General features: G+C 38.7%; 1 protein-coding gene across 5 annotated transcripts; it reads left to right on the forward strand.

Annotated features, from left to right (window-relative positions):
• The first annotated feature begins 4,164 nt into the window (after positions 1 to 4,164).
• Positions 4,165 to 16,856, forward strand: NR4A2 (nuclear receptor subfamily 4 group A member 2). Of its 5 annotated transcripts, none has more exons than XM_051986364.1 (8): positions 4,165 to 8,087; positions 9,866 to 9,988; positions 10,692 to 11,379; positions 12,242 to 12,371; positions 12,811 to 12,974; positions 13,994 to 14,196; positions 14,630 to 14,808; positions 15,309 to 16,856. In XM_051986364.1, the coding sequence occupies exons 3-8, from the start codon at positions 10,705 to 10,707 to the stop codon at positions 15,563 to 15,565; spliced, it is 1,608 nt and encodes a 535-aa protein (XP_051842324.1). In that variant the 5' UTR covers positions 4,165 to 8,087; positions 9,866 to 9,988; positions 10,692 to 10,704; the 3' UTR covers positions 15,566 to 16,856. The 5 variants fall into 5 exon arrangements, with proteins under 5 accessions (XP_051842324.1, XP_051842322.1, XP_051842325.1 ...); XM_051986362.1 differs by having other exon boundaries at positions 4,167 to 8,087; positions 10,385 to 11,379; XM_051986361.1 differs by having other exon boundaries at positions 4,169 to 8,087; positions 10,514 to 11,379.
• Positions 16,857 to 17,108: the final 252 nt, after the last annotated feature.

A 17,108-nucleotide genomic window follows, 5' to 3' on the forward strand; every position in this document is an offset into this window, starting at 1 on the left:
AAGCTACACATAATTTATACTTTTTCATGTATCAGTATTTTTTGTTTGTGGTAGAAAAGAGTTCATTAGTTAGAAATCCACAATTTAATTTTTTTCTTAAATTTTGTCTTATATAAACATTTAAACTTACTGAGTTGTAATTAAAATTTTGTATTCTAAAACATGGTACCAAAAGTGACCATTCTAAAAATAAATGCATATGGATTGTTTCAGAAAATGTTATTATTTAACATGGAAAGTTACTAAGTTGTTTTTATCTGTTTTCATATAACTCAATAATTTAATATACTATAACTCCAATTCATTTTCAAATTTGGAATATAAAAACTTTGTGTGGAAGCTTGTGAAAGCAAAATTAAAATGAATAAAAAGTGAAATAAATCACAATCAGTGCAACTTTTAAAAAAATGAAATTAAAGGTCTAAGATAATCTTTCAGTTGTCCCAAGATGATGGCATTAATTTTTGTTTTAACTTATTTGAATAATGAGCATAACAAAATAATCTTTTTTTCAATGATATATCAATAATGATTCCATTTTTCTGATTTCTAGGCAGGTGGCAAATGTTAAAATTATTTTGCTTTAATCAGTTACATATAACTTCTAAAGCTGTTATTGTTATAAAAATATATTGAAATCCTTTGTTAAGCCTAGTGTTTATTAATGTACTATTCCATTCAAAATGCAGGCAGAGGATTCCTTCCTGCTGTGTGCTTCACTTCAAAATTCAGGTCTATCAGTAAATAACAACCCTAACCCAGCTGCAAACCTGTTTGCTTTTTCTCTAGTTACATACAACATTGCATAAATTTCATGAATAATTTCAGGTCTTTGGTAGAAGTTGTAAAGCTTTCTACCAAGATGAGCTGACTATATAGATAGATAGATAGATAGATACATAAAATATATCCTGTACATACGACATCCACTACTCAGTGCTAATCACATATAGGTGACAATTTTCCTGTTTTTATTTTTTAAAAAATGATGATCGTAATTCCTATTTTAAATAAAATATTTGTCTATTTGATCCCAACAGAAGAAAAGAAGGGAGTTATTCTCTGTCATTTAGTCTGGGAGGGAATTACATTCTGTCTCTAATAGCTACCTCCACCCTATCGTACAATTCCTCTCATATTGGTTTCTGAAAATCAGTTTGGAAATTGGGGCTTTTTGAACATTGAGTTATGACAGCCAATAAATTTATTAGCTATATTTGATATTTGTATGTTGCTCCCCCCCCCCCTTCTTTTTTCTGACTTGCAGGCTTTAAAAAAAACAAAACTGAACTTTAAAAATTTTTTTATAAAGATCTGGAAGGTTTACTTTATCTGGAACCCAGGAAGATCTGAAAGAATTTTAGCACAACTTGGATTTCCCACCCTGTAATTCATTATTTTAATTGCACTGCAGACACAGCTTCTTACCTCTTTTGTTTCACCTTACTAGATGTCTGTCTTTCTATACGTCTTATATATAATGTTTTATCTATATACATACACACGTTGTCTAGAGCATAAATTTGATTCATGCTTCTCTTATGATCTCTAATAGGTGGCATGCTATTCACATAAGTATCAAGCCTCTTTTGAAAGTATTTTAATTTTCATGAGGTTGGAAAAGATGTCCCTGGGATTGGCAGTAGAATGATAGTTATACTAATCTTTCCTTTTTTTTTTTTTTTTTTCTGAACCTGAAATCCTATCATTGTATGAATAACTAAAAAGCTTGTTCCTCATTGTTTTTACATCCTCTGATTTTATTTTTTAAAGGATAAGAACCATTGTTAATCTATAGATAATTTAAACTGTCAAGCAGCAAGCTGCTCTGCTATTTGCAATTTTCTGTTTATCTTATTGGTATGATTACCATATAAAAATCACATAAAAATTCTACCTTGCTTTAAAATATTTTAACTTAAGATTGACAGTGACTTGTTCAATTAAATATGTATTTTCTTTTGATATTCCTGTATTTAGAAATTGAAATATAGTATTTCACTATCTTTATAAGATTGTGTTTGCATTTATTTAATTTAGAGTTCTTTTTAAAAGCATGTAGCCTTGAATGTTTGTTCTACATTTTTTTTTTTTTTCCCACATCATTACTCTGGTACTGCTTGATGTAACTTGATTAGCTCCCTCCCCAGTCATGATTGGTAATTAAAATAGGCATTAAAATTAGTCACTTAGCAATTTTGCTGTTCAATTGGCAATTAAATTACTTAATTGCAATTAAAGTCCTAATTTTAATTGGCAAAATGATAGATGTAGATTTAAGATAATATGTATAAATACTTTAATAAGTGTCTATATAAGGATTACTTAATTACTCAACTTCAAGTTTATGCTGTTAACTTTAGAACTTTTAAGTGAGCAATGAAATTTATATTACATCTATTCAAAGGATATGGTAATTAGATTTATTACTTATCACTATAAGGGTCTTTGCTATAAGTTACTTTTTGTAGTGTGGAAATTGTAGGCTTAATCATAGAATCATGATGAAGAGAAGCATATATATCTACATAGATACATACATACATACATATATATACATGTATATATGTGTGTATATATATATATATCCTTGTCTGTATATCTGTATATTTATGTGCCCTTTTCTTAGTAACTGTACCTTGTCACGTTTTTATATTAAATTGAAGATTTTTCCTCCTCAATAGGTATTAGGAGACTCAAAAAGTGATTATTTTATCATGTTAGAGTAGATCAGAAATGAAACATAAATTTAGACATGCAAACACTGTTGCAAAATATATTTATTTCACCTTTCTGTAGGAATGCTGTGTAGTACAGACAGAATTGTAAACATCATTAGTTACTTCCAGAATTCCAGGTCATCCTGAAATATTTTTGGCTCATTTGCAAGAGTATTATATAGCTTAGGAAAACAAAACAAAACATCTCCACAAAAATCTTGCCCTGTTTTAATGAGACAGTTATTTACTATATATTAACAAAGAAATCAGAAACCAAGGTCACTATTCTTCGGGTTAAAAGACTTCCTAAATTTAAAAATGTTAAAACTGTTCAATTAAATTTTATTTTGTCCATACTTGCTATATGTATATATGTATGTATGACTCAACAGACATAATTTATTTTAGCAGACAGCATTTTTAAATGGGATTAAAAGATTTTTTCATTACCTTTCCATTTTACATTTATAGTTTTTAAAATGGATATTACTTTCCTCAGCACAGATTCTCTCTATATTTACATATACCTGTGTTGCAAATCAAAATCAGAAAGCTTTCTTTTAAAAGATAAATTGATGTAGAAACGGGCTAGAAAGTATGTTAGACTTTAAAAATATAAATAAAAATTATCCAAGCAGCTCATTTGTATAGGAAAGGAACAAAACAAAAACTGTATTATATCTTGTCTTCAATTGAAATGACAGAAAATCTTAAAAGAGTAAATACACTACCTCCCTCCCCACTCTCACAAGTCTCTTCAAAGTTTGAAAGTTCATTTTGCCTTGCTTCCAAAATAAAGTTTACTCTGGAGTAGCTATTTGTTACCTAGTTGTCAATATCCACTTTAGAATATCTATGTTTGAAATTGACAACTGGGGAACATGTTTTACATTTATTTCATTTATTCATGGGACAGAACAGTTACATTTTTCAATTCCCCCCACTCTAAGTCTGTTTTGTTAAGGTGTTTAGTGTAGTAGTTCCTGCTTATATTTGGGGATCTCATAGAAATCCCCAAAGACTCCTTTAACATAACTGAAAAAGAAAATCTCTTAGGATTTAATTCAGGTTTGCTTTCTAGAATAAAGATCTGTATTAAATTCAATGTCTAAATGTGTGTGTGTGTATATATACATATATATACACACACATTATCTATAAGTGTATATATGATCTAAAGCAACTCTTTTTAAAAATAAAATTTTATAATTTTTATTTACATGGCATATGTCCTGTTTTAACATGTGGTCAAGAATATAAGATAATACAGGAAGGACATCTAACTATATTTTTCTGAAAAATTTTCTTGAAAAGGTTATGGTAATTTTGTAATTTTTCCCACTTAATTTCAAAAGAAGTCTCTAGTTGGCTCAAGTATATAGACAATACATTTTCATTTATTTATTTTATTCCAAAATTCTTTGACTTAGATGTTGAAATGTTTTGATAAATTTCTCATTTTTGCATGTCGTTTTAAAGGTAAGTCTGATGCTGGACTCAAAATCTCAAAATTGTCATTTTTAACTGAGTCACAATAGTTTGTGATGTTTGTATTCAACAGTCATGTAAGGCTGCAATCATTTAAATTCAGAAGTTCAGTTCCATTTAGCCTAAAGCATCATTTTAACATTTTCTAAAAGGTTGTTCAATCCTGCATTTTGACTCCATTATATATGTGTAATTAAACCTCTACACACAAAAGCATTCTATGTACCAGCAAATACACCCACAGGAATCCTCTTCTAAACTGTAATTTATTTAAACATGTAATCATAGGATTTTAAAACATGCTTTCATTTTTCCAAACTATATGCCAATCTGAACTGCTTGGTGATAAAATGAGTTTATTACCAGCTAGCATTTACCAAATACTCAGTGAACTAAACATGAGCAGGATGAGGAAATGAATTGTAAATCCAATTCCAGGTGTATCAGGTTCTGGTTTCTCTATAAAAATAGAGGAGGACTCATAATCTACGCGTTTATGAATTTCAGTTTTTGAGCAGCAGAGAAATGTATATTTGGCCTGCTATAAATCTTAAATTTTATGTGGCTTTTAAAGCTTAAAAAAAGTTTGTGGCATCAGGCCCCCTACTGACAGGATCAGTCTATTACAGAGATTGTTCTAATTGGACTTTTATCAGTTCAATACTCATTTGTACTGGGGGAAAGATTTAAGTTTGTTGCTTCATCTCCAGCTTCAGCATTTACTGGCCTGTGTGAGCAATATAGAGTCCCGACAAGTACTGTCAGGCCAACCAACCTGACCAGTTATAGGTTTATTTAATAAACTTTTGTTAACTTTACTCCAGCTTTCTTAGATTGTGTTCTTAATGAGGATCTCGACCTACAGGAAAATCCAGAAATTTGAAAATAGTAACTACAATTCAGTTAGGAATAGAAGAAAATTGCTCCTATCTCCTTTTAAAAATCGTTATCATCATAAAGGATACTGTGAAAATTTGCTTAATTCGACCAAAAGCTCAGTCATCAAGAAGTCAAAAACAGGATTGGACAGTGACGTAAGGGACTCCGTGCAACTTTCAGACTATGAAATTCACTTCCCTAACCGAAGACTTTAACTCACTTGGAGTAGAGGAGTATATCTCTCAGGTTCTTAAGTCATCCCGGAGTGTGTTTTGCAATGGTAAATGGAAGAGAACTAAGTTGTCCGATTGGATATATGTGTCTGAGTGGTGTGTGTCTGCAACCTTAAAATACTCCCAGTCCTCGCTTTCCTAGGGCTAAATGAAAAAAAAAAAAAAAATTGCCACCAAGTCTCAGACGTTGCTGCGCTAGAGTTTCCGACGGCCTTAAAATAGCTAGTGCTAGCCCTGCCCACAGCCGGGATCAATGAGAGTTCCCCTCCTCACCCCGCCCTGCCCCCTTACACACTAGGGGAAAGGGAGCTGGGGAGCACGCCGCAGGCTGTGCAGCGGCTGCTATTTTTGGCCGCACCCGGTTCGGTGCGTCAATGACTGCGCCTCTGCGTCACGGCCACCCCTTCCCCCTTCCTATCTCCCTCCCTTCCAAACTCTCACTTTTTCCCTTTCGTTAGCTTTGAATCTCTCCAGCCCACGGGGTAGCTGACGCTGCTGAGCTCATGCTAATGAGCTATTCTTCCCTGTTCTACCCCTTTCCCCCTCCCCCTCACTACAGCGGCTTCTGCTTCCCCTTGGTCTCCCTCATATCTCCTCGCCTTATTTTTTCTCGCGCCAGCTCGGGCACCGAGGTGCAGCGGCGGCGGCGGCGGCAGCGGTAGCGACAGCTGCAATGGCAGCAGCCGCCGCCACCGCATCTGGGAAAGCTTAAGGTGGTCACTAGGTTTCCCCTGGGCGTCAGGGTAGCAGCGTCAGCGGCTTTCCCAGGCAGTACGCGGTGCTTGGGACTGGAAGCTCACAGCCCAGGAGAAGGCGGGGCGGGAAAGGCGAAAAGGTGAAGGCTGAGGTGCAGTTTCAGGCTGAGGAACCACGACACTGGGTTAATTTTGACTGCTTTTTCTAATAACGAAAATACCAGTAACATATAGAAATGTGGAGGGTACAATGGGTCACTAGGAAGCGCGAAATCTTGCTGCTTGAGAAAAGAATGGGAGCTAAAAGCCGTAGTTCAGGAGGAAGAGTAAATAGAGATTATAGATACTCCCAACATTTTACTCGCAACTGATTCAGATTCTGTGCTAAATGGCTTAGGCTAGGGTGTCCCTTTCCATTTTGGAACAAGTGGACTTCTTCAACAAGTAAGCCTTTTTGGTCTCTGGGACTCGAACCGCTGTGCGTCTCTTCTCTTGGAAACGCCAGCATTTCCTTTACTAGAAAGCATTCTGCGTGATTCGCTCCCTCTCTGATGCAAGGTGCTGTCTCTGTCCTTATCCCCAGTCCAACCGATTAGCATGCAAAGCAGAGCTCAGCCGGTGACAGCTTTCTGGTAACTCACCGAACTCAGCATCCACAGACTTCAATATTTTCTGAATTCAGATCCATTACACCAAGATTTTCTGAGGAAATTAGCGTGTTACTCCTTTTTCTTTTCTTACTCCATTTCTTTTCTTTTTTCTTTTTTGAGAAGGGGGTGTCATTTTCCATACTACCCAGTTAAGGAGTAATACTGTGTTTACTTGGAGTTCTATGTTCTAGAGAAATATAGTTTTTAAAAATACTCGGGGAGAGTACAGTTCTGAAGTTGAAAAGAATTTACCTGAGGTGGAAATCACCTTTCTTTGGGGAAAGCACACCTGTTGCGTGAAACTCTCTTGCATTGTCAGGAGAGGGGGAGCTATATTTCTCAAATAGATTATGGTTTTATAAGAGCAGATTTGGTCCAGTGCCCATCCTGTCTCCCTCGTCCCATCCCCCTTTCCATACCAGAGTTACTATGTCCTTCCCCCTACACGTGGGCATGAGGAAAGGGCATCACACAAAATAAAACGACTTTTTTATTCTCCCAAGAGAAAAATATGGGAGGGGGAAGGAAAGCACCAAGAAAGGGAAACCCCAACTTAGCAGCCTAGTGGAATAGGCTTCTGTACACAGTTAAGAGCCTGGGGATGAGTGTAGAAGTGTGGAGCGGGCGGAGGGGGACACAGGGCGGGGAGGGGGGGGGAGCGTTAGAACAATGAAAGTAGATATCACCCAATAAATACTGTCTCCTACAGGTACGGGTTACCTGGCATATACAACCCCTCTCAGCCATCCTTTCACTCTCTTTCTTAACTCCACCCTCACCCCATCCCATCTTCGTTTTTGTTGGTACTCTTACACATCTGGACTGCCAAAACTGGAGAGTTTTAGAAAAGGCGGGGCGAAGTGAGCTTTACTGATTTTAGGAGAAAGGGTAGGTAGATTTCACCTATTTCGGAAAAAAAAAAAGAAAAAGGAAAAAAAAAAGGAAGAAATGGAAAGAAAAAAAAAAAACCCAACTAGGCTAACAAGGTGAACCCAGAACGGTTCCCACCTTAAAATCTGCCCTGCTTGTGACGTCAGGTCGGAAATTTACCAAAGCGAGAGCTGGCCAACTGTATGGGGAGAAACAGCCCAAAGGAGCTGGGATTGGGCAGCCTGCACTGACGTGTGCTGACGCTTGGAGACTAGGTGCATGTTGGCTGTGGAATACGGAGCCCACATAAACAAAGGCACATTGGAGGGAAGGGCCAGTCTGTCCGGCTGCTCTCACTCTGCTACAAGAGTACTGCACTTCCCCAGCAGCGCTTGTAACTAGCAACTTCTCTCGACCGATCGTTATTTTTTTTTTTTCCCTTTTCACCGATCTAACCCACCCCCTCCCCTATCCCCCCGCCACCCCACCTCCCAAAGGAAACTGCACTTCAAGACAGTTGAATGAATGAAAAGAGACGTGGAGAACCATTAAGTAAGTCTCAGTCTCTCTCTCTCTCTCTCTTTCTCTCTCTCTCTCTCTCTCTCTCTCTCTCTCTCTCTCTCTCTCTCTCTCTCTCTCTCTCTCTCTCTCTTCTCTCTCTCTCTTCTCTCTCTTTCTCTTTCTCCCTCTCTCTCTCCCTTTCTCCCTCTCTCCCCCCTCCGCCTATAGTATGAGATCTGTAAATTGCGTGTTCTGGAAAAAGGAGTGAAGAAGGGAAAGGGGGTCCGGAAGGGTGATGAAAGGGAAGTTTGTGAATTGCTCCAGAAGGCGTTTCTCCTAACTACATGACTGGTGCTAGGGACAGTACATTCTCGGTAGCGGCTTCTTAGTCTGCTAATTGGGAAATGCGGAAGGAATACTTTTTACAGTTCTAGGAGCTGCTATCTTTCCAACTTCGACTTTGAAATTTCTGCTCAGTCTTTCTCCAAATCGTTTTTTCTTAGAGCAGATGTGAATTGGTCGTTTGGACACAAAGGTCGTGTGTATGTATAGCAAGGTTTGAACGCTCAAGGAAAAGTGACAGGAGGAAAACTTCAGTTTATGTGTTGCTTGGGAACTGTATCACCATGGTTAGCAAACGTGCTGGTGCTTAGAAGACTGCTGTTTCAATATGGGGCTGTTGTTACAGTATCCTCTTATTTAATTTTCCTAAATTTCTGTGTTCTGACATATGTAATTCATGAATGAGAGACAGGGGAGGAAAAATAGAAGAATAAAAGGGAGTGGAAGAGAAGAATGGAAGAAGAGATAGATTAAGATAAGTTCTGAGTGAATTTGCAAACCTGCTGTTGGTGGGGGTGAAGGCGATAATTCCACCCCCCTCCCCCAATCTATTCTCTTGGCCTTCTGCTTGCAAAATATGAAGTCAGAAGCAAGATAGCTATAAGTGAACAGGAATGGATATCTAGCTTTTTTTTTTTCTTTTCCATTGACATACTTGTATTCTCAGATGCCCTAAAAATGGGAACATCTGAAAGTTATGTCTTGTTTTATTAAAGAGGGAAGTAACTCAAGCTGGTAGTAGTAATGGGTCATCTTGCCATATGTTTAAGTAAATCCAAATGAATCGACTATCTTTACTGTTTTGCTCTTTGCCTGCATTCTTTCTGTAAAAATAGGTTTTCCTCACTTAAATGTACATGTCAAAATATGCACAAGAAGTTTCTTAGAAATGTGAAAAGAAAGTATCCTGTATCTTCAAAATAGAACATTAGTCATTTTTCTATATGTAGAGGGGTTAGCCCCTTTCCAATTGCATTCCCACAATGTAGGCCTGTAGCATACTTTGTAACTTTGAAGATGTGTTTTTTTTTATATTTTTATATTCTTTTTTCTTTGTTTAACTTATTATTACATTTAAACTTGTCTATTGAAAACATCTCACTTGAGGGTTGCAAGGTGACTTTTTACAAAACTGATCTTTTACACAGTGTTTAAATAAAATTTTGATAGAGACAGCCCATTCTCTTTAGCTAGAACAAGGGGTGATGGTGGTGGTGTCAATTCATGACATAATAAATGTTAAATGACAACTTTCCATAAGTTTTTTCTTCTTCATAAAAGGAAAAAAAAACAACCTTGGTGTAATTAACATATGCCAGATTGTTATAGAGGAAAATTTTTCTTTAATTTTAAATATATCTCTTTCACATTTATATGTGGTAGATTTTATTTATCCAAAGGCCATACTATGTATACAGATTGGTGTAGTTGCTTGTATCCAATAAATCCCTCCACAGTAATCTGAACATATCACATCTGTATTTCAGGGAGCAGGCTGGACATACTGGACTACTCACTTATTTTTTAATATCTTGGAAACTTTGTCCTCCATTGAATTACGACACTGTCCACCTTTAATTTCCTCCAAAACGCCTGTAACTCGGCTGAAGGTTAGTGGATTTGATTGATTTTCAATTTTCACATTCTTTTCTTTCTAACACTTCAAGATCCCTCAATCCCCAAAAGCAGTCAATGCAGTCAGCAAGCTAGTGCTATTACCGAATGTTGCTTTCAGAATAACTTGTCACCTGGCAGATCCCAATTTCCTCAGGTTGCTCCAGAACAAACAACCTGAACACATATTAAATAAGTGATTATTGGGTGGGTGGATGGGATTGAAAAGGAGACACAATGGAAATAAGGGCATTTCTTGATCCTTTCCATCCTACCTGTCTGTATTTCTTCTTTTAGATATCCTTCTTCCCCTCCCTTTTTTTGAAGGTCAGCGCCTGCAACATCGATTGTCTTTTCCTCTTTTACTCTCGTTTTCTTCTCCTAAATTTCAGTGCTGAGTACAGCTTATTTAATACGGAACCTCCCTGTGGTTGATCCAGGTGTGCAAAAGGTGTACAAAAGCAGGAGAGAAAGTGTTCACTTGACCAGGCTGAGTGTCTATCACCCTGTTTCATTTCCAGCCATGCCCTGTGTTCAGGCTCAGTATGGGTCATCGCCTCAAGGAGCCAGCCCAGCTTCCCAGAGCTACAGTTACCACTCTTCGGGAGAATGCAGCTCCGATTTCTTAACTCCAGAGTTTGTCAAGTTTAGCATGGACCTCACCAACACTGAAATCACTGCCACCACTTCTCTCCCCAGCTTCAGTACCTTTATGGACAACTACAGCACAGGCTACGACGTCAAGCCACCTTGCTTGTATCAAATGCCCCTCTCCGGACAGCAGTCCTCTATTAAAGTGGAAGACATTCAGATGCACAGCTACCAGCAACACAACCACCTGCCCCCACAGTCCGAGGAGATGATGCCGCACTCAGGCTCCGTTTATTACAAGCCCTCGTCGCCCCCGACGCCCTCTACTCCCGGCTTCCAGGTGCAGCACAGCCCAATGTGGGATGACCCAGGCTCCCTTCATAACTTTCACCAGAACTACGTGGCCACCACCCACATGATCGAGCAGAGGAAAACGCCGGTGTCTCGCCTTTCTCTCTTCTCCTTTAAGCAATCTCCCCCTGGCACCCCAGTGTCCAGTTGCCAGATGCGCTTTGACGGGCCTCTCCACGTGCCCATGAACCCCGAGCCGGCTGGGACCCACCACGTGGTGGACGGGCAGACCTTCGCTGTGCCCAATCCCATCCGCAAGCAAGCGGCCATGGGTTTCCCGGGGTTGCAGATCGGCCATGCCTCGCAGCTGCTGGACACCCAGGTGCCCTCTCCTCCTTCTCGGGGATCACCGTCCAACGAAGGACTGTGCGCTGTGTGTGGGGACAACGCAGCCTGCCAGCACTACGGCGTGCGCACCTGCGAGGGCTGCAAAGGTTTCTTTAAGGTGAGTTGGGATGGATAGGCTTCCCAAAGAGTTTGGTTAAAACTTCAGTCTTTTAGCTTTGCTCTGTGTGAAGGAAGATCGGAAAATCAGCCTCCTTGCCTCCAACGGCTTACCTAGGCAAGAAACTGCCCCCAGGATCTCCACAAGAATTTCCTTGGGGTTCTGGGGTTCGGGGTGGGGGCGATGGAGAGTTGCTTTTCAGAAGCTGATGCTAGCAGGGGCATTACTGAAGGAAAGAGAGCTAGGGTTGCTTGCAAAACCAGGCCTGATCCTGAAATGACTTACAGTTCCTTGGGCAGAAAGAAGTTGCAAGAGGGACATTTGCATGTGCTAGGGGCTGCCTTCCCCCTTCAGATTGAAATTGGTTAGGACAGAGAACCGTGTCTAAGCTAACCAAGTGGAACAGAATTCCCTGTGGTAAAATTAAGTGATCTCTTTATTTCGCCATCCTGATTGAATAATCTTATCATTTTAAATAGAGAAGGTCTCTAAGGAATGTAAATAATATGAATGCCCACGGATTTGTATTTACTGAGCGTCTCCTTCTCCTTCTCTTGGCATATAAAACACAGCAAGGAGCTGCAAGGTTAGCTCAAATGTTAACGCTATCAATTTTCTTCTGTTAAATGCCCTGGGAAAAAAAAAGGGAAAGAAAGAAAAGAAAAGAAAGGGGGGAAAGGGGGAGGGAGAATGTCCCACCAGTTCAGAGTTCAGAGATGCTTTTCTGGATTCTTTGAGCTGCTGGGTTTTTAAAAAATGAAATTAGTTCTCGGTCTATAATCTCTCTCTCTCTCTCTCTCTCTCTCTCTCTCTCTCTCTCTCTCTCTCTCTCTCTCTCTCTCTCTCTCTCCTCTTTCTGCAGCGTACGGTCCAGAAAAATGCGAAATACGTTTGTTTAGCTAACAAAAACTGCCCGGTTGATAAGCGGCGCCGAAATCGCTGTCAGTATTGCCGATTTCAAAAGTGCCTTGCTGTTGGGATGGTTAAAGAAGGTAGGACTTGGAAGGTGTCTTCCTGCCTCTCCTCCCCGAAGGCTTATCTCCTTCTGTCTCTCTTTATTTTTCTCATTCTCTTTCCCAAGTCCCTTCCTTCCCACTTAACTTCCACCTCCCCACAAGCCTTATAACCCCAAAAGGGCTTTGTATCCTAACCCGACTGCTGATCTCTCTCAGAGAACCGTCAGAATTTCCTTGATATAATTGTTATGACCCTTTTGAAGGAAAAAATAATATGAACCCATATTTTTATGCTTTCCCCTTGTAACTGCTTTACAAGTTCGGGGTGTCTAAACGTGATGCCCGATTCCCCTCTTGAATTTGCCTCTCTTGGGGGTGGGTAAAGGTGGAGGTTATGGGGCCATGCTGGGTAGTTGGGAACTGAGCAGTGGCGGGAGGGAAGGTTAGAGAATTTGAAGGTCCTTTTCCTTTTCAGTGGTTCGTACAGACAGTTTAAAAGGTCGGAGAGGTCGTTTACCGTCGAAACCGAAGAGTCCCCAGGAGCCCTCTCCCCCCTCTCCCCCGGTGAGTCTGATCAGTGCCCTGGTGAGAGCCCATGTCGACTCCAACCCGGCTATGACCAGCCTGGACTATTCCAGGGTAAGCTGGAGATAATATTAATATAAAGACTGATAGGGCTGTTCACACACACCCCATCCCCACAGAGAAGAAAAACAGTTGCAAATATATATAGGAGAAAAGTTGCAAAAGCAGAAATGTATGTACAGGTCAAGTCAAAGACTACATAGAAACATCAGAAATCAAGGAAAAACAGCAAGATAAAGATAAGTATTCACAAAGAAGAAATAATTCTGACCGAATCTTTTCACATCCTTATCCTCTTAGTAAACAAGGATGCTTCCCAATACACACACACTCTTGCTCTAATTTGCAGCGTTGTACTGAAACATTGTTTTCAATAAGTTTGTAAAAAGCCTCAATTGTGTAAAATATTCTCTTCCCTCCCATTCCTAACACACTTTACCCAATATTTTTCTAGCTAAGTTATATTAAATTTGCATCTGCTTCCATTACCATCCCAAATGCGATGTGGATGACCATAAAAAATAATCCCAACATCTGTTGTGAAATACTGAAAAGATCGTGAAGAGCACGGGGTTGGAGGGAGGAGGAAAGGGAAAAGAGGAGTGAGGGGGGGTGGGATGGGATAAGTAGCCAGAGTCATCTATTTTATTCCAGCTGTGAGACATATACGTACTGTAATTGGAAGAAGTATATGGTGAAGCATATAGGCTTCTGATTTTTTTTTAAATTATTAAAAGATTTGCAAATGGTAACTGTTCTTAAGACTAACTCCCAGATTGGCATGAATACTAACGTGTCAATTGTTTTGTGGAGATAAGAGTCAACATTTCCCCATACTGGATGGCACTGTATTTAGTCTGTATAGAAATGGCAATTTACATATTTAAAGCAGCGACCTCATAGCACCATCCCTAATTGAATTAATTGCCCTGGAACATCTAATTTCCTTACTGGTCAGAGAGAGGTTTAATTGTTATAAAAACCTGGCTCCCCTACTAGAAACGGGGTTAGCAATTTCACGGGTTATATATTTTAGAGAACCTCATTAAGTGCTTTTTAAAATGAAATTCCAGTTCCAGGCTAACCCTGACTATCAGATGAGTGGAGATGACACTCAGCATATTCAGCAGTTCTATGATCTCTTGACCGGCTCCATGGAGATCATCAGAGGATGGGCAGAAAAGATCCCAGGCTTCACTGATCTTCCCAAACCAGACCAAGATCTACTTTTCGAATCTGCTTTCTTGGAACTGTTTGTCCTGCGGTTAGCATACAGGTAATGAGGAAGAAAGGGAAGAAAGGCAAGACAGAAAAGGGATGAAGAAAAGAAGGTAGAAAGAAAAGAAGAAAATAGGGAAAGAAAAAGTAGGGAAGGATGAAAGAAGAAAACAAAAGGACAGGAATGGGCATTTATTGTAGAGAAGCAAAGGAGGGAGGGAGAAGCAAAAGGAAGAAAGAATTTAAGATTAAAAAAAAAGAAAAGGAAGAATGGGATGGAGATGGGGTAGGGGGCGTTCTTGATTGTTATGAAATCAAACCCTTTCAAGGTCCACTGATCTACATTTTATTAACTCCTCTATAATTAGGTGCCTTTTAAATCCCCCATTTATTGCTCTTCAAGTAATTAGTTGTTTAGCTTTTCTTTTCTTTCTTTCTTTCTTTCTTTCTTTTTTTTTTTTCCTTTTTTCTCTCTTTGGTATTAATTGCAGGTCCAACCCAGTGGAGGGTAAACTCATCTTTTGCAATGGGGTGGTCTTGCACAGGTTGCAATGCGTTCGTGGCTTTGGGGAATGGATTGATTCCATTGTTGAATTCTCCTCCAACTTGCAGAATATGAACATTGACATTTCTGCCTTCTCGTGCATTGCTGCCCTGGCGATGGTTACAGGTCAGTCCTCTTAGTACTTTCCCATCATCAAAACTGCTCTGGGTGCCCTTACTGGTTTTTCCCTTTTACGGGGGTTTTCCTAATCTTGTCAAATTGCTAACTTCATTTTTTTTCTTTTCTTCTCTTCTCTTCTCTTCTCTTTTCTTTTCTTTTCTTCTCTTTTCTTTTCTTTTCTTTTCTTTTCTTTTCTTTTCTTTTCTTTTCTTTTCTTTTCTTTTCTTTTCTTCTCTTCTCTTCTCTTCTCTTCTCTTCTCTTCTCTTCTCTTCTCTTCTCTTCTCTTCTCTTCTCTTTTCTTCCTTCCTTCCTTCCTTCCTTCCTTCCTTCCTTCCTTCCTTCCTTCCTTCTTCCTTCCTTCCTTCCTTCCTTCCTTTCTTTCTTTCTTTCTTTCTTTCTTTCTTTCTTTCTTTCTTTCTTTCTTTCTTTCTTTCTTTCTTTCTTTCTTCCTTCCTTTCTTTCTTTCTCCATTTCCTCTTCCCATCTCCCCCTTCCATCCCCCCAGAGAGACACGGACTCAAGGAACCCAAGAGAGTGGAAGAACTGCAGAGCAAGATTGTAAATTGTCTCAAAGACCACGTGACTTTCAATAATGGGGGTTTGAATCGCCCCAACTATTTGTCCAAACTATTGGGGAAGCTCCCAGAACTTCGCACCCTGTGCACACAGGGGCTACAGCGCATTTTCTACCTGAAACTGGAAGACTTGGTACCACCTCCAGCAATAATCGACAAACTTTTCCTGGACACATTACCTTTTTAAGACTTTATCCAGCTTATTTCAAATGAACTTGAAAGGAACGTGAATTGTCTGAGGGTGGGAATTCCCACGTGCACAAAAGCACCTCTGGGTGCCTCTGCTCCATTTCCCTCCTCTTCCCAACTTCCTAACCCATCCCAAAACCTCCTGCTCCCACATCTCCCCCACCCAAAACAAAACTGTTGCTATTTCCTAACCTGCAGGTAGAACGTGAAAGGGCATTTTGGCTCTGGGGCATCCTGGATTTAGAATATGGACTACACACAATACAGTGGTATAAACTTTTTATTATCGGCTTTAAAAAAGAATTTATTGTTCAGAAGAAGGACTCCTATTGTAAAATGAAAAATGTCTAGTCACGTCGGGTGCTGCAGCTAAGACAGATTGAATACACATACAAAAGTATTAAGGTGACCCACAAAGTATCGCCCTTTTAAAGACAAAGTTTTCTGCTGTAAAAGAAAGCTGTAATATATAGTAAAACTTAATGTTGCGTGGGTGGCATGAATTAAAGAAGGCAAAGGCTTGTAAATTTATCCAATGCAGTTTGGCTTTTTAAATTATTTTGTGCCTATTTATGAATAAATATTAAAAAAATTCTAAAAGATAAATGTGTTTGCAAAAAAGGAATAAATTACACAAAAAGGGACAGCATGTTGATTCTAGGTCGAAAATGTTATAGGCACTTGCTATTTCAGTAATGTCTATATTATATAAATAGTATTTCAGACACTATGTAGTCTGTTAGATTTTATAAAGATTGGTAGTTATCTGAGCTTAAACATTTTCTCAATTGTAAAATAGGTGGGCACAAGTATTACAAAACTGAAAATCCTGACAAAGGGACACATAGTGTTTGTAACACCGTCCAACATTCCTCGTTTGTAAGTGTTGTATGTACTGTTGATGTTGATAAAAGAAAGTTTATATCTTGATTATTTTGTTGTCTAAAGCTAAACAAAACTTGCATGCAGCAGCTTTTGACTGTTTCCAGAGTGCTTATAATATACATAACTCCCTGGAAATTACTGAGCACTTTGAATTTTTTTGGTTTTTTTTATGTCTAAAATTGTCAGTTAATATATTATTTTATGTTTAAGTAAGATTTTTAATATTGCCATATTCTGTAGTATTTTTCTTTGTATATTTCCAGTATGGCACATGATACAAGTCACTGCCTTTTTTTCTATGGTGTATGACAGTTAGAGACGCTGAATTTTTTTTCTTGATAAATTCTTTCTTTGAGAAAGACAATTTTAATGTTTACAACAATAAACCATGTAAACGAATATAATTTTGTCTTTTTTGTGTCAGGAGAAATACTAAAATACTGGCGTACAATAAATAATTGGTAGAGTGGGGAACAATAGAAGGGTGACTGGTTTGGAATTCACAACTTTCTAGTTAATTGGAATATCGTAGGTTTTAAATTTAGACCCTCTTTACGAATTCTCATGCTAAGTAAGCAGGCCTTTAAAATGATTACATGGAGAACTAAGAAAAGATGAAAAAAAACTCTAAAAACTCAGAATCATCCCAATTAAAG

This window comes from Antechinus flavipes, chromosome 3 (assembly GCF_016432865.1).
Source record: "Antechinus flavipes isolate AdamAnt ecotype Samford, QLD, Australia chromosome 3, AdamAnt_v2, whole genome shotgun sequence".
Lineage (NCBI taxonomy): Eukaryota > Metazoa > Chordata > Mammalia > Dasyuromorphia > Dasyuridae > Antechinus > Antechinus flavipes.